We start from the raw sequence: 25,262 nt of genomic DNA on the forward strand, positions 1-25,262 counted from the left end.
CCCACGCTCACCCAGCCTTCTACATCGGGGACCTCTGCAACGAGCACTCACCCACTGGATGTCCATAAGACCCTCAAGGTCTATATCGAACGAACACAAGGGATCCGTACGGGTACCCATCTGTTCTGCTGTTACGGTGGCATGCTGTACCAGAATTCCTTCCTCCCTAGCCTCCGGTCTTTGGGAGTCTGAGCTTATGCATATATGTACCCCAAGGACAATCTCTATGAAAAAGAATTAGACAAACCTGTAGAGGTTTCCAATTCTTTGAAGAGAATCGTCCTTGGGGTAGGGCCACCCACCTCCCCGTAATTCTGTTCACTGATTTATAAATCAGCAGAAGGAATGATGATACGTGCTTGGATGCTTACCTGGTTGCCTGCACATGCGTGGCAGAAGGGTGGCTCCACGTGGTGAGGGGCCATATAATGAACAGAAAAGACTTTTGTTAAAACATTGTTACAACTGTCACATGACATTTTCCGGCAGCAGAAAATGCATATATGTACCCCAAGGACGATTCTCTTCAAAGAATTGGAAACCTCTACAGGTTTGTCTAAGTTTATGAATACTGTTCTATTTAATAGGAACATTCTGATGATGGTAATGTGTGTGATTAGTTGTCATGCAAGCGAGTATCAAGTAATGAAGGTTGAACCTGACAATCCAGTGATCAAAATCATGAGCATTAATGTACAGAATTGGGATAAGTCAATGAGGCTCACAACCCGTTCCCAAGGATACGTTGCTTAAGACCAGTACTAACCCAGATACTTATTGATATGGATTGTGTTAAGCTTCATTTGCTGTTTATAAAGTAAGTACAGTAGTTTGTTACTCCTGGTGCTGTCTTCTAGTTGCATGGCAGTATCCCTCATATCTCATATCTCCCTAAATGTTGAGACCCATGAAGATCTTTCTTAGAATTGGTCTTTCTTAACATGTGCTTGTTGAGGCGACTAACAGGATCGACTGGTTAGACTCACTCATTTGGTTGACACGTCATTGTATCCCAGTTGTGTTGAACGGTGCTAATGATGTTGATCTGTGGATTGTCTATACAATATGGAGTTGTATGCATTTAACTTGAAGATATCTTATCCGGCAGAATCTGATCATGTGGTAACGGCTTCACTATCTGCTACTTAGACTTAAGTGTGCCTTCACTGACTGTTCTCTATTTCTAGTGGAGACTATGCTAAGCTTCGTGGCTTCAAGACCTATGCAGAGATGACAGTAACAAACAATATGGCTGGATCGGTGGAGAATGTGGTCAACATGATTGAAACGTAAGTTGAGCTTATTGTGTGCTATGTAAATCACTACATGTGGCTTCCAATAACAACCTAGAGGACACATCTGTACAATGTGCATGTTCTTTGTGATGTTTAAATGGCCATGATGTGGAGTTGATCAGAAACTTAACAGCAAGTAGTCGGACCAAAGTATGGCAATATATCATATCAAATTGTTGATTGTTGATTTATGACAAGGAGTGAAGAATAGGTCTTCAGCAACCCATGACTGCCATAAAAGGTGCCTCTGCTTCCCCTAAGAGGCGACTGACGTGATTGGTTGGTCAGCTCGCTGACTTGGTTGATGAGGCGACTAACGTGATTGGTTGGTGAGGCTCGCTGACATGGCTGACACATGTCATGAGTTCCCAGTTGTGCTGATGGATGCTAATGTTTTTGATCTGCTCCAGACTCAATTATTTACAGACCACCACAATATGGCTGAAATATTGCTGAGTGCGGCGTTGCAAATGGGTACCTTGTAAGGATGGGAAAGCCACACTAATTGACTGCACCTAGTCCACACCTAGTGACTGCAAGAACTGTATGTTCCCCAGGGAGTTGAGATTGATAATTGTGCTGTTTGAGACTGATATCCAATGTTTGAGAGGAAAACAAAGCCCCTTTGAGCACTTGATCTGGATACTTGCGCTATATTAATATATAAAAATAATAGGAATAATATTAATCACCCTAATGTTAATTGGGTACTTGGCCGTTACATTTAGCATTTAAAATTACATTTTCTGCTCATTTATTATCTACCTTAACCATGGTAATTTTAATGCATGGATTAATTCGGATTAGCCTTTCTCAGTAAGTATAGATTCTAATAGTTTGGGGTTGGAATCCCATCTGCGATGTCAGCCTATACCCATCTCAGGGTAAGGCACTTCGTTATGAAGTCTAACTCACATAGCATCCTTGGCGTCCACAATCACGTACATCAGGGTTGTCATTGACTACCAAATAACATAATATCACTCACTTGTTTTAAGCCAAAGAAAGAACATCCAGTGATTTCAATATGTGACCTGGCCAACATTGTGCGTCGTAATAGCAGACAGCAGTGACTGTTGCCTTTCTATCAGATCTGATTTATAAAATTGCTGACTGCTGTGTAAACCAACACCAAATCACTACCTGACTGTATCTGGAAAAGTCTGCCCTGCTAATTGGATAAGAACAGATCAAAGGGCCACATGATAAAGGAGTCCCAGAATGGAAAAGTCAAAAGAGCCATACGAATATCAGAAGGACCACATCAAAAAGTCATAAGGGTTGACAAATGTCATCATTTTTTTTGTTTAATTACACACTCAGCAATATTCCAGATATACAGTGGCAGTCTGGACCAGACAATCCTATGATCCAGTCACCTCGTTTGACAAGCATGGGCTACTGAAGTCAAATTCAACCCCAGGTCTTTATGGGTATCATTTATCTAGCAAGTGTATTCTTGTTCAAGACTTTGATCACTGGATTATGTGGTCCAGACTCAGTTATTTACAGATTGTCATCATAAAGCTACAATATTGCTAAAACTATCACTTTTACAATATATCAGATTCAAGGGCAGCTTTAAGGTCAAGGCCGCAGAGGAGATGCAAGAACTCCAAGACTTTGCAGCATCTGAAGGCTTTGATGATATTATCCGTCCATGGGATGTGTCATACTGGCGGAGACGGCACAGAGAACACATTTTCAGGTGAGAAGGTTTCACAGACTGAAACCAAGATGACCAACCCACTTCTAATATTTTTGTCTGTATTTTTCTGTGCTTGTGTCAATTTTTACCTGTCCTCACAACAAAGACCTGAACAGTGTTTGTAGCTGTGTCTGATACTGGGGGCAGTAGGGTAGCCCAGAGATGGAAGGGTTTGCTCATCATGCCAAAGGCCCAGGTTCGATTCCCCGCATGGATACTATGTCCCCCACCATGCTGTTGCTGGAATAATGCTAAAAGTGGTGGAAAACCTCACTCACTCACTCACTCACTCACTCACTTACTCACTCCACTTACGTCAATGAAAATCACCATGTCAACAATTCTGGAATATTATCTACATATATTTAGTTCAATTACAGTGCTGTTGCGCTCATTTTTTTTTATCCTGACTCATCCTTAATTGCTTACTCTCCTCTTCCTGGCAAAGGTAGTGGAACACCTGAAATCCCTTGAAGTTCCCTACTAAAAGAAGGGGATGTAAAGTTCACACTCACCCATGTATTACCTCCCTTCTCAGCACATGGTCTGGTGATCGGCCATGATACTTCACTCTCTCCCTATCGCCAGACGAGGGCGGCTGGAGGCTCCTGGGGTCCGTATACAGTGATAAGTTTTTCATTCTTTTGGTTTTTCTAACTGAATTTGTGTTGTATGCGGTTTTTGGCTTGTATATGTTTAGTCTCAGTTGAAGAAATCGTGTTTTCAGTGCAGGTTATGGTTGTCAGTGGATTGACCCACATGTACTTTGGCCGGCGTATAAACCTTTATGTTCTGCTCATACTCATTTTAAATATTGCATTAAATTGTCTGAAGCAGAATTCTTATTATATTTACGGTCTGTTCACAGACATGCTAGAGATAAGCAACGTTGGGTCACATTAGCCATGTCTAATCTGATGAAATAAAATCGGGAGACAGTTTAATTATTGATGCTGAGATATATTCCAGCGAGATGACAGCTGTATCTCTGAGGTTGTGTCCAGGGTTGGGCGAAACCATCAGAAGCCAAGAAACCAAGACTCAGAAGAAACCATCTGTTAAGGCAGGGCTGTCTCAGGCCAAGAAAACTAAGTCATCAAAGTCAAAGTCTCTATCTGTAAGAATATCCCAGAATCATCCCTTGTTGATGAAGAATGTCAATTTTTTTACGAGTCTGCGTTGATGATACAAATTGAAGACATCAGTCGCATGTCGACGTGTGAGGATGAAGAGGAGGTGCACAGGTCCCAATCATCAGGTCCCAGCACAGAGAAGGATATACCCACACCGAGTGAGTTATACTTGGGGGAGTGACATCACGCAATCGTGTGAGTGCACTCTTGGATGGACTCGTCAACGAAGAAGGTCTCCTTCAGTCTCCCCTATTCATAGAAGACATCGTAGGCAGTCACCCTCAACTTCCAACTTAGATTCCCTGTTCGACGCAGACGCCTGCATCCAACGTGACCTTGATTAGAAGAACGAAGACTACAACCTTCAACTACGTCGACTGCTGCGCTTTGTGAGCACTCAACTAGATCTGCACTCATTGAAGAGGATGAAGAGGAGGCATATGCACACACCTGTTCAGGAGGATCGTCACCATCATCCTTATCATCCCGTTGAAGAGAGATCCACCTACGACGAGTGAGTGCACCCTCACGGACAAGTGAGTGAGCTAGCATGGATGAGTGCGCTCATGCGGGTGAGTGCACTCACAGGCCTAGTCGTCAATGAAGAAGGTCTTCATCAGTCTCCCCAGCTTGTCGAAGGCGCCGTCAGCACTCGTCCCCTTCAGACCTGGACTCACATAAGAAGGATCATGGGCATCCATCGAATGTGTCGCACTCATGGAATGATGAAGACAGATACTAGCGATCGTCATCTCCAGAGGAAGCTCTCTTTTCGGACTCGGAAGTCACATCATGGATCATGAATGGTCTGGACTTAGTCTCACCATCCAAGGATTCCAACTAACCCAACACTTATAGGATGAAGAAGGAAGACATGCGTTAACTCTTCCGGCGATAACTCTGATATCTACGATTTCTGAGAAGTTATCTATGGCATTCAAGTCAGCATCCAAGTTTCAGCAACAACATATGCCACCTTTCAATGCTCGTCGCTTCACCATGTGGAGCCTTCCATCAGAGCACCAGATGTAGACAAGGCATACAAGATCATCAGCAGTCCCTGCAACGATCTTACAAGATAGACGACATTCAGATGGGCTCGATTTAGACTCTCATCTCAGGTTCAGCAATCCTGCGAATGAGGAAGAGTAAATGTTCCTGTCAACTTTCGTCACTCAGAAGAAGGATCAGCAGTTTATGTCCAAACACATCATCTCAACTACTGCAGGACTGAATCTACTCCCTCAACAAGATTGAAGAGGTAGCAAGGATGATTGCCCAAGACTTAAGAGAAGTCATGACGATCAAGTCCATCGACACCTTGACAACAGTGCTCAAGCAGAAAAGTCAGCGTTACATTAACCAAGTCCAAGTTCTCCAGAGTCCAGAGAACGAGAAGTTTAATGACGGAGCATCAAGGAGGTAAACATTGAAGATCAGGGGCAGAACGACTGGAGTTTTCCACCCACAGCCTTTCTCATACAACCGTCTCCAGTGTGTGAATGTCTTCAACTCGACTGGAAGAAGTGGGGAATTCTCAACAATGAATATGTCGCGAAGATTCTTCGACATGACTGCAACATACCACTGCAAACTACACCTCCGATCACAAGAGATGACGGTATTATCTTCAGAGGAAAAATTCCAACTCATCTACCTGGAAGACTTTTTTGTCTACATCAGCTTCAAGTGGTGGAAGTTTTTTTCGCACGCTTTACTCATTTAGACACATGCTCACCAAACATCATGATTACGGACAACCCTAAAAGCTAGGAAGAGTATAACCGTTTGAACAAGATTTCACGATGATCAGTTATCTGCTACAACTGTGACATCACGTCTACAATCTGATTGGTCCCCCAGAGACAACGCCCTGTAAAGAAAGCCAGTGACGTTACATCTACAATCTGATTTGTCCTCGAGAGACAACGCCCTGAGCAGAATGTGATGTTATTTATCCAGTTTATCGTCTACATTTGACCTACAGTCATTCAACAATGGAAGGATGTCGTTTACACGCTAGGTTAGCAGTCTACAGCATAATTTGATTGTTCAGACGGCACAGAGATCTTCTACAGCAGACTCAACGTTGCCTATCAGGAGGCTTGCAGTAATGAATGGCAGTTTCTGATTGGACAGCCAGCCAGCTATTAATAGACTTCCTTGGAATGTCAACACGTTCAGCATTGATGATCTGAAGATGCAGAATGACACATCTTCACAGCATACAAGCTCATCATGGGAGAAGTCAGCTCAGTCTACAGATGGCCTTCACTATCAAGCTACTAACCCAGCTCGAATGACTTGAGAATCTAACTCCTCTGGATTTGATTCATCACTACGTTGAGATACATCGCTGTCCCAGGACCGGTGGGTCGAATTTCAAGCCAATGATTAGAATATGTTCTACTCTCTCCGTCATCGCTATGTCAGTGATAATGTCTACTTGATCTGCTCACGTCACATCAGAATATGACCAGACGAAGATGCCTACTACTACATCTATGACAGCGATTCCTGAGTCATGGTTTCATGTCATGACTGGTTTATGATGCTGGACGTCTTGAGACTATATCAGTCAATGTTTGCGCAGGAATTTACATATTACAGCCTGCATTCTACAACCATCTTTAGGATGGAATGCCCATCTCAACAATGAGGTTGCAGCAGGATTCTGGAAGAAGGAAGATCGAGTTTGGTCAACAATCTGAATCTTCAAATAAAAGTATCTCACATACCAGGTGCCTCTAACAACATGCATATGGCAGACGCCTTATCGCGCTCTCTTCGTCAACAGAGTATATGCTGCATCAAGAGATGTTTCAACTAATCAGCTGGAGGTTTGGATCACTGCAAATAGACTTATTTGCAACAAGGTTCAACAAGGTTCAAGTACCAGATCCGTTAACGGCATCTCGTGGGAAGGACTAAACGCATTCATGTTTCCCCATCCAGTGCTGCTACCAGGAGTTATCAAGAAAATCAGACAGCTGCCAGGTCATCCGGACAGACAGTCCCACATAACGGCCTTGTCTTCAATACTTGGACCTCATGACTACTGAGACAGCTGAAGGCAACATATCTGCAGATAGCAGAATATTTATGCCACTTACAACATTCCAGAGGTCTGAAAGGCTCTACATTATCTACATACTTGGCAGCTCTCAGTTCAGTCGTCACTAAAGCTCACTAAAGTACCTGAGCTATTTGCCTTCCCACACTCTGTTAAGTTGGAAGATCAACAGCATGGGATCTAAACATTGTACTTCAACATCTCACAAGTGATGCGTACGAACTGCTTGATCAGACCTCCTTTGAACTGCTAATTCAGAAGACGCTGTTTTTAACTTACCTTAGCTACAGCTGCACGCATGTCACAAATTCATGCTCTAGATTTCAACCACACAAGCTTTGATGCAAATCATCAGCAGACAGCTCATCCGGGTCTCCGATGGGATTTTATTGTGGAAAATCAACTGCCAGGTCAACTGGATAGACAATTCCACATACCCGGCATTATCTTCAATTCTGAAACCTCATGATACTCAAGATTTATCATTATGTCCAGTCAGAGCATTGAAGATATCCATCATACGTACCAAGTCTAGAAGGTAACGTTTCAAGCGCATGTTTATCTCTATATCCACTGAGACACCTATGGAAGTATCCCACAACACTATCTCAGTGTGGATGAGAACTGTTATACTTAGAACATATAAAGCAGCTGGATTGGATCCTCTGTGAGCCTCCAACCCACACGAAGTCAGAGCCTTGGCTTCTACACTAGCGCTACATGGGAATTGCTTGCCTTCAACTATAATGGAGGACTGCTTTTGGAAGTCAAACACAGTGGTAACCAACCATTATCTACGAGACATAGTCACAGAGGATATCTCTGGCATTCATCAGTTTGGGCCACTTGTCGTTGCTCAGCAACAAACAGTTCCCCAACGACGCTGACTTAACTCACCCGATTTATCACGTGACTTGTGGAAGCCAGACACTCTGCAGAGTATTTTGGTGGAAAGTCCATGGACACGTCTTAAACAGAGTAGCATGAGTGATTATGACCCTGTACTCGTAATGAAGATACAGTCGAACTCCATTGTCTCGAACTCGGTTGAGACGAATTCTCGGATGTGTCGAACTGACATCTCGGTCCCTGCCGATTTCCTTATATTTATCATTATTTTTACCCTGACGTGTCGAACTAGATGTGTCGAATTCCCGGTTGTGTTGAACTCATTTTAGGGTCCCCAAAGGCTCTAACAAGTACAAATGTACCCTTTTGTCTCGAACTGTCAAAGCTGGTTGTTGCAACTGAAAACTTCAGTCGCGCAATCGGAAGTCATCCTCATAAACGTGCTACCTAAAGATCAAAAGTAACGATTAACGGACTCAACAATCAAGTGACATGTTTAACTACGCATCTATACACACATTGTCAGCACACTTACCAACTGAAATTTACTCAAACAATTAACCATAATTAAGTTGTTACCAGTGACACGTTGATCACGGAACGACAGGATATCTCTAAACAAACAATGGCGCATGTTATTGTCATGTGACAGTCTATGTTAGCGGTCATGTGATTTCCTTGAAAATACAAAATGAGAAGTGAGGAAAACAGAGTTGGATTATCTAAATTGTTGTTTTGTTTTGGGTTTAGTATTTAAGGTGTAGGGTCAATTTTTTAACCAGTACGGTTAGTGACATGGCAGAGCAATTCAGCGAAGGACCCGATCAGCCCAGGGAGATAACTGGATCGCATGTTACACCTAAAAAGCGAAAATTATCTGTGAAGACAATAGAGACAAAATACGAGGCTGTCATAGCTGTGGAGTCGGGTGGAAAATCCAAAGCAGAAATTGCAACTGAATTTGGCATACCCAGAAATACACTTTCTACGTGGATTAAAAATGCTGATAAAATCAAATTCCCCACATGTACACGTATGTACATTCCGATTCCATTTGTATGAACTATACAACTTTTTATACTGACTGAAAATGAATTAGTGCTGTCAACTAATTGGGATCGCTTGTGAGTTTGTTAAATTATTCTTGTTCTTATCTTTTTGTATGCATATTTATTTGCCATGACGAATAAAGTGATTGAATTTATTTACATTTGCATATATTGTAAGTTAAAGATCAATACTGCCGTAAACGTTTATTGCAAAGATATATTGTTCGTATGTGTATCCTACTGCAAAATAACGATGTGTTAAGCACCGTGGTCGTGTTGGTTCTTGGTCTTTTCAATGCTGACGGATGTGTCGAACACTCGGATAAGTCGAACTTTCCCTTTGGACCCGACGAGTTCGACACAACGGGGTTTGACTGTACTTGTATGCAAAGAGGGGTCGCAACTAGTGTCGATTGCTGTATCTTCACATTTAGTTGCATCAGAAACTAGTAGGACGCTGGTTACTTTTGATGTCATCACGTGCCAGTCAACAAAGCCTTCTATGGAAGACAAGTTCGACTGGATGTGATTCCCCAAAAAATCTACAATGAATATGAGCAGTCTAAGTAAAGTTATCCTGAATGCTTTTCTTTACACTTCACCAACGAAACCTTATGAGAGGTCGCGTCAGGTAACCTTTGAGATTTACGAATCAGAACACAGCTTACCAAATCGCAAAAGTGGACATTCACACATGCCTTTTGAACTTTTTATCTCGAAAAGGTTCGTACCCGAACGATTCCGAATGCTATTTAGTGTACGATCACTTCCGGGTGATGCACACGACACACGTTACAACCATGACAATGTTGAGTAAACAGTCCCTGAAAATAGTGTTTTGGGCAATATTCAAGGATGTCTTCTTGCGGAAATATTGGCTAATGGTAACCATGTCAACAGAACCCCCAAAGCGTATATACTGCTGGTCAATAACAGTGTTATATACAGATTTTTGTTTGTGGAGAGATCTGTGTCAGTAACCTGAATATTTTGAAAGTCCCTCCGATCCCTAAATAGTTGCTGTTGTTTGATCGGTTAAATCTATTTAATCGTCTCGCGTTTGACTGGACGGTTATAAGTCACTGAAAGGTTACCTGACGTGACCTTCTACTAGGTTTTGTTAGACTCAGTGGTGGAGTGTAACGAAATACATTGAGACTAAGTTTACTTAGACTGTGAATATGAGAAGAATAGAACCAAATTATCTCCGTTACAAGTTCCCGTTAAGGGGGAAATTATTGGACGTAATTTGGAACTGATGGGTCTGACCCACCGTCGTTTCCATCGGATTCCGTAAGCAATTAAGCATGGATAAGGAAAAATATGTAATTTTCTGAATGAAATTGATATTTTATACTTATCCTGACTCATGGCGAAAGCCCTCCCTGCCGCCCCTCACAGACACGCTGAATTCTAGTATTCTCGCGTATCATAGCTGATCACCAGACCATGTGCTGGAAAGGGAGGTAATACATGGGTGAGTGTGAATTTTACATCCGCATCTTTTAGAAGGGAACTTCAAGGAATTTCAGGTGTTCCACTACCTTTGCCAGGAAGAGGAGAGTAAGCAATTAAGCATGAGTCAGGATAAGTATAAAATATCAATTTTATTCAGAAAATTACATTTTTAAGAATGAGATCATTCATCATTAAATCAACTGTTTTATTTTCCACATAATGTACAGTGCAAAAAAGAAATTCAAAATCTGTCACCAGTATCAATGCACACAAGTAAGAATAGGATCAGACAACAATGAAAAAAATAGCTCGTCAGTATCTTTAAATCCTTACAAATTGTAACACCTGAGTTACATGAAATTCCATGCAGTATGAATGAATAATTTCCATGTCCCATTCCACAAGCAGTCCATGACAATCTTGTTTCTGTTTACATACTTTAACATGGGCTTAGGGTCGTCTTAGTGCCAGGATTGCATCTGGAATGAGTCCAAGAGCAGAAGGGGCGGTGGGGTATCCTAGTGGTTGAAGTTTTCACTATTCCCGTGGAAGACCCAGGAGACCCTCTTGTTTCACAAAGACATTCCACAAGTGAAGATACATTGTGACATTGTTTCAATGTCATAGTTTCATATATCAACCGTATGTGACAGTGTTTCAACATGTATGAAGATAATGCGACATTATTTCAACATTTATCGACACAATATGATAGTATTTCAACATATGTCAGCCTAATGTGACAGTATTTCAACATGCATCAATATAATGTGACAGTGTTTCAACATGTATGAACATAATGTGACAGTATTTCAACATTTATCAACAGTATTCCAACATATATAAACCTAATGTGACAGTATTTCAATGTGTATCAACAAAAAGTGACATTGAAGATGTATCAGCCTAATGTGACAGTGTGTCCTTATTTATCAACATGTAACAGAATTACCATATGTATTTAAAATATACTGAATATGACAATATTTAGCCAAGGTATTAGTTACAATAACATTGTTCACAATCTACAAAAAAAACACCAGTAGATCACAGTTTACGTATTGTATATAAAAAAAAAACACATGAAACTAGGATGAAACCATATTCATCATAAGAAGAGCGTCAGGTACAGGTATTTAGATTTGTTTTGAGAGAGTAGAAACATCAATTTTCATTAACTTTCCAATAGAATAGGTATTCAGCAACTGATGCTTGATACAATAGACAACTATGCTTGTCGTAAGAGGCAACTAACGGGACTGGGTGGTCAGGCTTGCTGACTTGGTTGACACATGTCATCAGTTCCTAATTGCGCAAATTGATGCTCATGCTGTTGAACACTGAATTGTCTTGTCCAGACTAACTTATTTATAGGCTACCGCCATATAGCTGTAATATTCCTGAGTGTGACGTAAACTCACTCACTCACTTTTAGTGACTATTTCATGATGATTGTGACTTTTTCTTACAAGTTGAGCGCTTCAAAGATTTGTTTGTGAAAACAAAAAGTATTGGAATAATGGCATAATAGCTATATTCAATGCAACATACTAATGGGTAGATGTTGATGAGGGCTTTGTCTGATATAAGGGTTGAGAACACATGTACGACACTGATGGGTAGGAAGCAGACGGCAAATACTGATACTAACAGCAGAGAGCGGTTGATGATTGTTGTCACAGTTGCCTTCGTCCAGATAGCATTGTTCTTGTTAGAGTGAGTAGGTTGGAATCTCGATTGGTAGGATCCTTCCGAGCCATATTGACTGCTTGGCATCAGGGCTATGTTCGAGCTCAGATCTATCATACAAGTTGGGGATGTACAGGGTTCTGTGTCAGTGCTTGGACAAGTAATCCTCATGGATGGAACATTGGTACAGTTTCCTTGTTGGTCTGTTTTGAAAGTATTGCTTGAATCAGAGTGGATCTCATCCGTTTCTGTTGTGATAATATGACAGTTATTATTCCCAGGTATCTTATTTTCATTCTCTACAAGCTTGTTGACAGACCCTTGACTAGCTGAATAAGCACAGTTCCCATCCTGCTCAACACAAAAGGCTTCATCAGACTGGGCCAAGTTTTCAGGAACAACTTTCTCAGTAGGTGTTTGTTCGCACTGTAAAATGCTTGTATTTATCTGTAGTTGTGACCTCCATGCTACGGGAATGTCAGTAACCGATTTACATGGTGATTTCAGTGACTTGAACATATTTCGTTTGGTCACAGCAGACAGGTGTTTATATTCCGATTTATGGTGCTTCATGTTTGCCAAATCGTCATCATTCCCATACATTAATGGGTTGTCCAGAGCAATGGGGCCAAATTCTGTCATGGTATCAACCTCAGCTGACATGCTTTCTAGTTGCCATTTCTGGGAATTTCTGTGAAGTCGTTTTCTGGACCTAAATCTTTTCTTCACGGATGAAGGTGACTCGATCGGTTCCATGAAGGATGTCAGAGACCAAGAACTATCAGATTTGGTCAGTACTGGCTTGAAGCATTTCACCTTATTATCAGACCCTTTACCTAAGCTTTTAATCCTTTTGCTTTCAAAAGCATCTCTGACAGTTTTCCAACTGCTGCCTGGACTGAGTCGTGTGTGACGCAGTGGTTTAAGGCGGATCTGATTTGTCACAGGTGGGATTTCACATATGGTTGATAGTTGTCCTTCTGGAAGAGGGCCCAGATTTGTTATATTTCTAAATGCTGATTCCGTAGAAGAGTCAGCTTTTCCAGATTGAGGGGAATCTGTTTCCAAGGATGTAACAGAGTCAGTTTCTGTAGGACTTCCAACGTCATTGCTGTGACTATGAGGTGTTTCATGTTCTACAGTTGGAGGATCCAGAACATATGAATTTTCCCTCTGTTTTGTATGTATATGCATGGTGGAAATTTGTTCTAATGGAGGTTTTCCATCACTATTACTTTGTTGTAGCTTAGGAGATACATCCAAATCTTTGTTTCCAATGCTAAACATGTGTGTTGATTGTGAGAGCACAGATGCTCTGGGTGTTTTGAGCATGGCAAATGGATTCAGTGTGTTGTTCTTGTTGGCAGTTGTTTTTTTATGTTGAGCCTCAGCCTTCAAGCATCCTTGTTTGTATATAATGCCAGTGGTGGTCAGTGAAACAAGGAACAGAAGTGGAAGAAGGTGCTGATGAGCAGCCTGGGGAATGTTTTCCCTGACAATATGCTTCAGATGACAGACCTGTACGAGGAGCTGAGGCACATCTTGGTACATGCTGTGGACCATGTTGTACAGGGCATAAGGTATGATGAGAAGCCACATGAAGGAGAAGATGAGATACTTGTGGCACATGCACTCATTTCTTCGTGTGTGGCCTCTGATCTTCTGCATCCTTTCCCAAGCAATGACTACACTGCAGGAGAAGGAAGAAACTTGAAGGAGGACATGCAGAAACAGTTTCAAGTCACATGTGCTCATCAAACCCAAATGGAAGTAGTTTTCTAGTAGCTGCACAAGTTCCAAAGGACACACAAATGCACAAGCTGCAGTAGCAAGGAAAAGTAGATGGATGATAGTGCTGTAGACTTTCCTCACTCTGGGTATTCTCATGATGCGGAGTATGGCAACCACATTGGCAGACGTCCCCAGGATTATGACTGGGACAAGTAGTGTGAAGCAGACAGCAAATGTAGCAACATGAAGTTCAGGCATACTTAACTCTGTAGTTGACTGGTTGGACATTGTGCCTTCTATTGAAAATACTGCTGAATTGCAATGTGTCAAATAAATTAGAGATGGTATCTTTTTTCATTCATACCTCTCAAAATTCCTGTACAAATTTTCATTTTTTGAAGATCATTGAATTTGGCCAATACATCACGTAATGGAAAGCTATGTCTGTCCATTCACCATGTCCTTGTTCTGTTTTTGTTGAATGAAACCATTTGGCAGAGTTGACTGAAGTAAGTCTCACTCTGCTGTGTTAAATCCTATGGTCACTCCAGAAACTTTGGGTTGCTGATGACAATCCCAATCTTGCCTCTCTGTATACTGAATATTTAATATACCATTTCAGACACTTTCAGTCAACCTCAGTCACTCACCGCTAGAGTACAAAGCCATCCCAATTTGCAGTTGTGGCAAGTTTGATTCAGTTGTTTTCACAATCCAACTCAGATAGTTGTCTTGTTAAAAAATGAAAACATTTGTGAATACCTAGATCTGTTCGGAGAGAGGTGTTCAGCATGCTGTAACAAAAAAAGAATTCAAGAATTCATGCTGAAAGGAGGGCTGCGCAATGTATTTACCGTTTCAGATATGAAAACGATATGTTTTGCAATACACTGATTGAAAACCGGTATTTTGACATGCATTTGGAGGAGTTTGTAGCCATTTGGAAATCAATGGAGATTTTCATTTTTTCACTCCGATGATGTTGATGATGATGATGATGATGATGATGATGATGATGATGATGATGATGATGGTGATCGTGGGAATGACCAGTGATATCTTATTTGTCCTGATCAAGTTAGTGTTTAAAATCTGAGAGCTTTTTTCTGTCTTGAGAATGGAGAAACTAGTTCTAACTAGTAAAACCACTGTGTTGATGTTAAATTGTTCTTACTGTTCTTTTCCTTGTTTCATTTGTGCCAAAATATTATGTACATTTTTTTTTACATTAAATTTTTTTCTAGCCTAATCAAACATAGTGGTTTTGTTGTGTTTTTCCTTTGTTAAAGCTTCTTGCAGTATATTGCAATACATATCAAATACATGCTTTCGCATCACAATGTATGCAGTATGAAAATTCTCAGAAACGTTAATACAACATATGCAAAAGCTTCTTCCTACCAGAGAACCTGTGCATAGTTTGTGTTGCCAAGTTAAATCGGTTAGATAATTTAAAAAACGAAAGTGGGTTGCGATTGGTTTGCTCAATTTCCAAGCGTAAACACCTGATTGGATAAAAAGACAGCCAAAGGGAGGTCATAAATTTATCGGGCAGAGCCGTAGATGCATCCAGGGTATAGTGGAGACTTATCGGAACCTATACCCTGGAGATATCGAGAATGACTTTCTTGCTGAGAGCAACTTACTCAGATATGAGATATAATTTTTGACTATACATGCCCCATATCCATCCTCTATTTCCAGAAACTCTGAATTTGTATAACGTAATCAAAGCCTCTTGCTTAATAACAACACATATGCCTTATCGTGTCTCATAGGCCATAAGTTTGTCTACATTTGTTATTGTGAATTTTATGAGATATTAACATGTCAGTTGTATGCCACAGGACATGTTAAGGAACTATTTTTCTTCTTCCTTCTCCTGTTGATAAGAAAATGATGTGAACTATGCAACAGTGATTAAGTTTAAAGATGGATGATATTCTTGTTTGAAAATCTTGTCAGAAAATGAAGGGGTCAACTGTTGTATCAGGCTTACAAATATGTGCTTAATGTACCAAGGTGCTTAATGTACCAAGAATGTACATGATCAGTGATAACGACAATGACCAAAGTATTACATGTTATGTCCTTGATAAAAACTGATGTCAAGATACAAATATTATATTTTATCAAAATTTTATGGAAATGCAGTGGTTAATATGCATGACGTGATGAACATAGCACCTTATTTATTATTTACTATTTATTTTTTATTTCTGTTGAACTTGAACATAATATCTTGTCTGACTGATACTACTGGACTGATCTATTGTAAGACATAGGTATCAGCTTGAGGATTAGTTGATTGATTACAACTGAAATGTTCTTTTAAGCTGTCTAAAATATGGCTGTCTAAGTTTTGGGAGGCTGCTGATTCAGGTAATTGTATTGCGATAGGTATTGTGATACATACGGAACATAAATGTTTGACAGTGAGTAACACTAATTGTGTACATCAGTCCAGTGTACTTCACTAGTCCCTGCATATACATGTTATGGCTCTGATAACAGCAATCTCAAAATTAACATGAAGTCATAGATTCCCTTTTCATTTATACTATAAGAATTTATGGTATTACTTTATGCTGTTTCGTCACTGAATAACAAAGGAAAACATTTAGCATGTGTAGATTTTAATTTAAACCATAAATATGATTTTTTACAAATTCAAATCTGTTCTTTATATTCGGTTCTTAATATACCGGTTTTCAGTAAACCGTTGGGAAGATGTACTGTGATATATCTGTATACTGGTAATACCATGCAGTCCTAATAGGTTTCTCTACAAAAACAACAAATATAGTTTACATAAGCGACAGAATCCAATATTGAAATACAATGTTACTTTATCTTACCTTTACTGAGTATCCCTACAATCTCTGGGCATGTTGCATGAATGTCAGATGCCCCTGGTGTTGTTTCCTGTAGTTATAGTCATACACACTTACACACTGTGTTGTTCACATCTTCACTTTGTTACCATACTCACAGGGACAGGTAGCTAAGCAACACCTTTACAGTGTTAATATATTTCTAGCAGACAAATACCAAGTTGTTTATTTAACTCAAAAATGCCGCCATGTGTGGTACATGAGGTACAGTGTAATTTTTAAAATGTTTCTTTTATTAACTCATGCTTACTGTGCTTATCTTCTTCTTCTATGCTAATCAAATTGAAATACTTAAATCCCTTGTAGTTCCTTTGAATAGGACATAAATGTTCACTCATACCCAAGTCGTCTCCCTTGAAGTCTTTTCCCACCAAAACAGTCATGTGACTTGCCATGCTTGTCACTCTGTCCATCACCAACCAGGTGTTGGGTAAGCACTGAAGACGTCTCCTGCTTTCACCAGTTTGGGCCTCTTCTTGTAGCCCAACAACTAACAGCTCCATAAAGGCACTGAGTTGGAAATCTCTCCCTTTATCTCTACCTTTATCTCTCCCTGACTTGTTGATAACCTTCAATTTTGACAGGTTTTGCTGGAAGTCCATGTGTACCATCTAGACCAGACTAGCATGGCTAGCATGAGTGGCACATACTCTGTATGGGTAGTGATCTTACCCACATGCTAGGGTTGGCAACTCATTTATGTCTAAGGATGGCTGATGAATCCATGAAGTGGCCTGACAACTTTATACCTGATTGACAACGATACAAGAGTCAGTATCGAAACAGTGCATAATAATAAAGGATTTGTTCATTCATAAAGTTTGTCCTTACAAATTTCAACTTCATGTTTTGACAAGTCTACATCTACAATGACAGTTATTGCAATTACTTGTACAGTACACTGTAATTCGGACTGGCTAAAGACTGAGTAAAAAGTCCCAGTTAGACAGCAGTACGATTTACACTGAAATTTCCAATACTGATGCCTGATCATCTCAGTTATACGATCATCTTAATTATAGTTTACAAATTAGTGTTTATCACATCAAATGTAAATCTACTGCCAGACAAAATACACAAATTAATCAACAGGTTGTTTATTCAAGGTTTATTGCCTAAGTGAACTTACTGTCAGTAAATGAGACAAAATACCCATACCAGTCAACAGGTTATTGTTTATTTTAGGTTTACTAGCCAAGCAGACTTCCTGCTCAGCCCTGATTAGAAAGCAATGATTTTACTTGCAACTACCTTTTCCAGCCGAAACTTTGGGACTGTAAGTTCAGTCGGGTTTCTATAGCAATCTGAGTCCCGAGTTGGAGAGAGTGCACTGTACTTGGTTGTACAAGTTCGAGTTACCAGTAGTTAGCATGTACTTTACAGTTTCTTCATTCACATGGTTTTCTGCTGTTGGCAAGGTACAATGCATTATTAACAGTGCCAGAAACATTTCTCTGATTTATATAATGGTGGAAACTGAACAAAGTTCATTTGTTGTTTTGTCAAATGCAAAGCAGACAGTGTATAAAACAGTGGGCTTACCTTATTTGTTGTGATTTTCTTACACAGAACAAAACAAATGACTTGACTTGGTGAGTGTGGTTCATGGGTACTTGGCTTGTCACTTTCGCTAATGATATCTGACTATAAAAGAGAAGACTTTGATTAACTGTTAACAGGTGTTTGGGGACTGTGAGCTATGGTAACTGCTTGCCATCCAGGTATTGGCTGCTTTTTAGAGACAAAGCTTGGAAATGCAGTATCTGAATATGTATTGGTTCATGACCTCTGTACTGAAGTGCGTTTCATATTGTGACCTCAGTATCAAGATGTATATCATATTGTGACCTCAAGATATATGTGGTATCATGAGCCCCTGTATCATGAAAACCCAATAAAATATTACTCATTTATGTGTTGTTCATGGAGAATCTCACCCAAGTGTCATCTAATATCAGTTGTATTAACATGAGTTGATAAAGTTAGAAACGTCCAACTTATCCTGACTCATATCATTGCTTCTCTCCCCTATTTGCCTGAGGCATAGTAGAAAACTGTCTCTTTATTTTCCCAAGAACAGTGACATAACATCTCGCCTGAACATGCCTCCCTCGTGCATGTGCATCTGCGTCCCCATGACCATGTCATAACACCTCACTCTCCATTTCCGCCCAGCAGGATGATTGTGCTGAAAATTCTTCCGTTCATTATCCAAGCTAATCCTCTTTTATAATGAGAATTAATGCTTGGATCTTCTTCCTATATCCTTTGTACATCATATTCATTGATTATTTTTTACAATTTTTACTTAAATGAGCCCTTTATGAAAGCTTTTGTGGGTCACATGGAAATGTGCTCTATCTTTATTTCAGAATATCTGACCATGACCCACACCCTGCTAGTTTTTTCTTGCCTTATTTCATACTGCTATTTAAGTTCTAAATGTAATTTGCACCCCTCTTGGCGATTACAATTTTGCAAATTATTTTACTGCCAGACAATGGAAAAATAGTAGACAGGAAAAAAGGTGTGAAAACTCCAGTGTGTTGGCAGTCTCCAATATCGAGAGACAAGGCAACCAAACACATGGCATAATGAGAATGACTCCTTTAAAGTCCCCTGTGAACAAAATACTTTCACATGATATTAGTATGGGTCCTTTTTGGTCAACACACGGTATTCTCATGTTGACTTGGTCAAGGAGTTAATAGCTAATAATCATATTGACTCGTTGAAGTCTGGTTACTGTCCTGTAACCACTGACAGAAAGCTCATGGGTCCCGGTTTTACATGAGAAATCAGACCGTGCATGATAAGAGTGGCAGCAGTTTAAGCACTCAGTTGTATTCACTTTGCTTCAGTTAAGTCTGGTTACTGTCCCACAAACCACTGAATGAAAGTCCATGGCCACATGTTACAAAAGATAAATCAGATACAATCTAGGTAAGTATATAGAGAATACTAACCTATGTCCCATGTAATACCATATTTATTACACTAGTGAACGGTTTGGTATCAAACGAGCGAAAGCGAGTTTGATACTGATACCATTCACGAGTTTCATAAATATGGTGTTACACGGAACATAGTGTAGTATTTTATTTATTACTCACCCAAAATTAGCAAAATAATATTGAGCAAAGTACTTCTTTGCTCATAATTCAACGAGTGTGGTGACAGCTTTCTGCAAGTCAAGCAAGGTCTAATACTATTGTGACAGAGGCATTAGCATTGTGATGTCATAGCTGTAAAACACTTTGACGTTATAAGTACAGCATCACGCGATGTTATTACACAATTATTAAACAGTGATATCTTCAATGGGTGAGCAATAAATGAGCTTTCCTGCCACACAGATCAAAAAGACGAACAGGAATCTGATGCTAGAAGAGCTTGACGCAAGCTTTATGACTGACCCTCAGAATTTGTTTCATTGAATCGATTCGAAAAAACAATGCATTTATTGCATTGCAACTATCTCCAGATGTTCAAATGATGTTGCAAATACCAGAAATTAATAACAAGGGTTTGCCACTGAATACATCTGCTCCATGGCTCTTTATAAATGACTAAGTATTTTCATTAACACTACCAACACACAAGCACAGTGGCAAGCATGTTCACTTTGGCCAGTCAGTGCATAAGAAATGTCTTCAAAGCTTGCTCATCTTTAAGAGACATTGTACGGTTACCGCTTTGAAGAAGACAGTTGTCACAAAATCATCAAGAAGAATAACTCACCCATATGTAGATTTGTAGAAGTCAGGTTACTGTACCATAACCAATGACTGAAAGTCCATGCTTCTGTTTTACTATGTAAATTGGAGCATGAGAGATATTCAGGTCCCTTGCTTATCTGTATCAAGAGGATTGAGGAGTTCACAGGAGCACTGTGTATGAATCCTGTAAAGATGGCTGACCTGCCACCTTTTCTTCGCATTCAAGCAATGATATGAGTTAGGATAAGGAAAAATATGTAATTTTTGTGATAAGATTGATATTTTATACTTATCCCAACTCATTGCATTGCCTCCCAACCATTCCCACTCTCCAGTCATTTGGCATATAGAAACATCTATTTGGCCTCTGTTGGAAAGTGATGTGTTATCACATGGTCGTGGGGATGCAGATGCGTTCAATTGAGATGTTATGTCACTGTTCTTGGGAACATAGAGACAGAGGTTTCCACTGTACCTTGGGCAAAAAGGGGAGAGAAGCAATGATAAGAGTCAGGATAAGGATGAAATATAAATTTTATCATAAAAATTACATTGTTATTAAAATACCATGGTATGAATCTTTGAAACATCTGCTGAGTTAATTGTACTAAGCAGTCTTTGTATACTGCATACAACTCCTCTAATGCATACAACTCCTCTAATGCATACAACTCCTCTAATGCATATATCCCCTGTAAACCAACTCAAATCATGGACTCCGTGCATTTATTACAGACTTGATGACAGTCAGGTATCTGAATATTTCCCTCTGGACCATGTACTCTCCAGCTTGTTCCAGTTAGTTCATCAGCTGTTTGGCATCACAATCAAGGTGAGCTTGGTCACTTCATCAACTGTTTTGCATCACAATCAAGGTAAGCATCATTGATTCAACCTCTATTTGGTATCACCACCCAGTTAAGCATCAGTAGTTGTTTACCTGTTTGGCATCACAATCAAGCCCATTTGTTGATAGGCTTAGTATCCAGGTAAGCATAGTACTTTCATGATAAACTTTGTACTGTTAAGTTAAGCAAAGTATATTCAAGGTTTATATGCATTGTCACAGTACTCTTAGTACTGTCAAGGTAAGCATAGTACTCTCAAGATAAGCAAAGTACCATCAGGGTAACGTTTGTACTCTCAATGTAAGCATTGTACTTTCAGGATAAGCTTTGTACTGTTAAGGTAAGCAAAGTACCTTCTGAGTGAGCATAATATTGTAAAGGTAAACATAGTACCATCAAGGTGAGTGAGTGAGTTTAGTTACATGCCGCACTCAGCATTATTCCAGATATATGGTGGCATTCTGTAAATAATCGAGTCTGGACCAGACAATCTAGTGATCAATAGCATGACAATCAAACTTTGTAGTTGGAAACCAATGGCAGGTGCCAACCAAGGCGTATGAATGTATGCTTGGTATTGTCAAGGCAAATTCAGTACTGTCATGGTAAACAGTGATCTGTCTCATCTAGCCATGCTATTCCGATCTGAAGGTCTCACTTTGTTTTGTAGGAGGCGACGGGAGAAGAAGAGACTTGGCACAAGGATGTGAGATATTTCAAGGTGTTCGATCAAAATGGTGAGTACTTTGTATAGTTGTAGGCACAAGTGTTGGGGCAAGATTCTCCATGGTACGGGATCCCAGTATTTCTAAGAAGTAAGATTAAGATCAAAATATTTATGACATACTTAAAGGTGTATAATGTGAGTATTTATGTGTGGTATTTAAACGTGTATGATTATGTATTTAAATCAAAGTACATCAAGCGGTAAGATAGAAGTATTTATACATGATAGCCCCAGATGTCTGGTCCAAGTATTTAATGCAGATACCCACAGGTGTATCCTACAGTCCTTGACACAAGATGCTCGTAGATATATCACCTGTTTGGTTTGTTCGCTTGCTGTATAACGCTGCTCCCAGCAGTATTCCAGCTATTTGGCGATGGTCTATAAACAATCAAGACTGGACCAGATAATCTAGGGATCAACAGCATGTGCATCAATCTACACAGTTGTGACACAATGACATGCATCAGCCTGGTCAGCAAGCCACCTGATCTTGTTTGTTGCTGTTTGTTTGTTGTTTGTTGGTTGTATGGGTTCATGAAGACCAATCCGAACCTGCATCTCCATGGGTAAATGAACTAAGAACTAAAAGCATAATAATACAATGTGTAATAAACCTGGAGCATGGTAAACTCTATGTAACAATAAGTCGATGTTCTCTCCTTTACTGTGTTCCTCTTTCAGGTACTAACGTCAGTGCTTTCTTCTTTGACCCGGTTGTAAGACCAGCTGAAAAGGATACTGAAGCACTGATGATGATGGGGCGAGGTGTGTGGCCCATAGCAGCAGTATCATCATTTATTGGATATTGTAATGTTTTCATGTCCTATAGTTCCTAGAAGCAGTCACATACATGGGGGCTGTCAATGTGAATATGAGTAGCAAATAGCATAATTGGGATTTAGGGAGAAGTTTCTCCAGTTCACTCACTTTAAAGGGGAGGTGGGGTAGCCTCGTGGATAAAGCGTTTCTCACTCAGCAGTATTCCAGCTGTATGGACCAGACAACCCCATTAGTTGCCTGTTATGACTAGCATGGGTTACTAAAGATCAATTCTAACCTGGACCTTCACAGGTCATGTGTGACACAAGTAAGTCTTCATAGAGACAACTTGTAGGATGTGTAATTGTATAATGTATAATTTTGCAGGTAGAAGTGATGTGACTGGGACTACCCCGTTCTCATACCTCCTGATGAGCCTCATTCCACCCATTGGAGATCAACCCATTCTCATGTCCTTCAAAGATGTCCAGGACTTGTTTAGGGAAGTAAGTAAAAAAATTTTTTATTTTTTTGTGATATTGTGAGACCATTGACACAGATAGTGGAGTGTTCTAATATGCAGAGTACTGTCTTCCAGCCATGACAGGATCTGCAGACCATGAGCAGATGCATCCCTGATTATGATCTAAGACTCACTGCAATGGTGTAACTGTGGCCAGTGCAGCTTAATTCTTTGCTCTTCATTAAGCTGAGGAGCTGTGATTTAAGTGTAGGATATAAGATGACAGCAGGCGTTATTGTATTGTAATCCTCCTTCCTGCAGAAGGCCCACAGGCATTTCTGATGGGAAGAGGGCTTACTTTTCAGTAATGCCCATGGGTCATGTTATATCCAACTTATAAACCGACTGAAGATGTATACTTTAGGGATAATTTCAATATTTGGTATTCACCGATGAAATCAGCTTGGATGAGACTGGCTCGCCTTGCAGGTGCAATGCACGTGCTGACTGTGCGCTGCACATGCGCTGTTCACACTACCCATCTTGCAAGAAACACACAGTGATCCTTCGTAGCCTAGTGGTTAAAACCGCCAAGCCTGTATGCGAATGGTTATGGGTTCAAAACTGGGTGTGGGCACTACGTGTTGAAAATTGTCAATAAATTCATATTTTACGATCATATTCAGTGATTGGAGGACAAAGTCGTTTCAATCTTTGTACAAGGAATGGAGCATAGGGACATTATGAAGAAAATGCTTGGGTCAGAGGGACATTATTAAAATAATGCCTGGGTCAGTGAGACATTATTTAGATAATTACCTCAGGAACTGAGATTGTGTCAGATTTGAGGGATATTACAAAAAAAGTGTCCCCTGAGAACCATAGAATGACGTCACTGTCGGTTTATACCTGAACGTACACAGTGTGTAACCTCTTTCACAGAATGTCTTTAGACCTGTTCATCTCAGAACTGGCCCCCATTTCACAAAGCTATTTAACCACTACAACTTTTGTATGTGTTACAGTATAGGAGCTACAATAGTTGTAGTGCTAAGATAGCTTTGTGAAATGGGGCCCTAAGGTTAACCTTAACTCCCAGACTTAACATTGCTCTAAAGTTGCCTTAGTGACTTAAGATCACTTTAGTGTTTTGAGAAAGTAGACCCTGGTCTCTTGTTTATTTGACCCGTGAAGGTCCAGGGTAGAATATGCCTTCAGCAATGCTTGCTATAAAAGGCAACTGTGCTTGCCGTAAGAGGTGACTGACAGGATAGGGTGATCAGGCTTGCTGACTCGGTTGGCACATGTCTTCGATTTCCATTTGCAAAGATCGATACTCATGCTGTGGATCATTGGATTGTCTGGTCCAAACTCAATTATTTACAGACCGTTGCCTTATAGCTGGAATATAGCTGCATGCAGTGTAAAACTAAACTCACTCACTCGCACTAGTTTACTTGAACCTTATCAGAATAATGAATTTTTATCGATACAGCTACTAGAACCATCTTCAAGCAGGAATTGTCATAAGGAGGAGATGTAGACAGTGTGTATCTGCAGGACTATTTTTGTTTCTGTAGTTCGGCAACGGCCTGCAACAGATGCTGACTCAGGTACCATACAGTGAGTTGTCAGGTCAGAACAACGTGGAACAGGATGCGGAAAAGGTGTGCGCCAAGTTCTTGGAGAGGTGGGCGTCTGTGCCAAGTGTGGTGCAGAACATGACCAGTAATGTCCACACAGGCCAACAGATGCCACCTGAGGCAGTCTCTACACTTCTGCAAGGTAGGCTGTGCTGGGCTTCAAGAAACAAACAATTTGCTCTTAATATACCATGCAGTTAGCAATTTTAGCAAACCAACCT

At 40.2% G+C, this 25,262-nt stretch overlaps 1 protein-coding gene across 1 annotated transcript in view; it reads left to right on the forward strand.

The window, feature by feature from the left end:
• The window catches only part of LOC137283319 (uncharacterized), a 46,843-nt gene that overhangs the window by 13,504 nt on the left and 8,077 nt on the right, over positions 1–25,262 (forward strand). The window contains exons 8-14 of the mRNA XM_067814772.1: positions 1,188–1,289; positions 2,863–3,003; positions 21,334–21,430; positions 22,117–22,183; positions 22,858–22,941; positions 23,323–23,441; positions 24,979–25,183. Coding sequence (XP_067670873.1) covers positions 1,188–1,289; positions 2,863–3,003; positions 21,334–21,430; positions 22,117–22,183; positions 22,858–22,941; positions 23,323–23,441; positions 24,979–25,183 — 815 coding nt within the window. The remainder of the gene's footprint in view (positions 1–1,187; positions 1,290–2,862; positions 3,004–21,333; positions 21,431–22,116; positions 22,184–22,857; positions 22,942–23,322; positions 23,442–24,978; positions 25,184–25,262) is intronic.

The sequence above is a fragment of the Haliotis asinina genome, chromosome 5, assembly GCF_037392515.1.
Source record: "Haliotis asinina isolate JCU_RB_2024 chromosome 5, JCU_Hal_asi_v2, whole genome shotgun sequence".
Classification (NCBI taxonomy): domain Eukaryota; kingdom Metazoa; phylum Mollusca; class Gastropoda; order Lepetellida; family Haliotidae; genus Haliotis; species Haliotis asinina.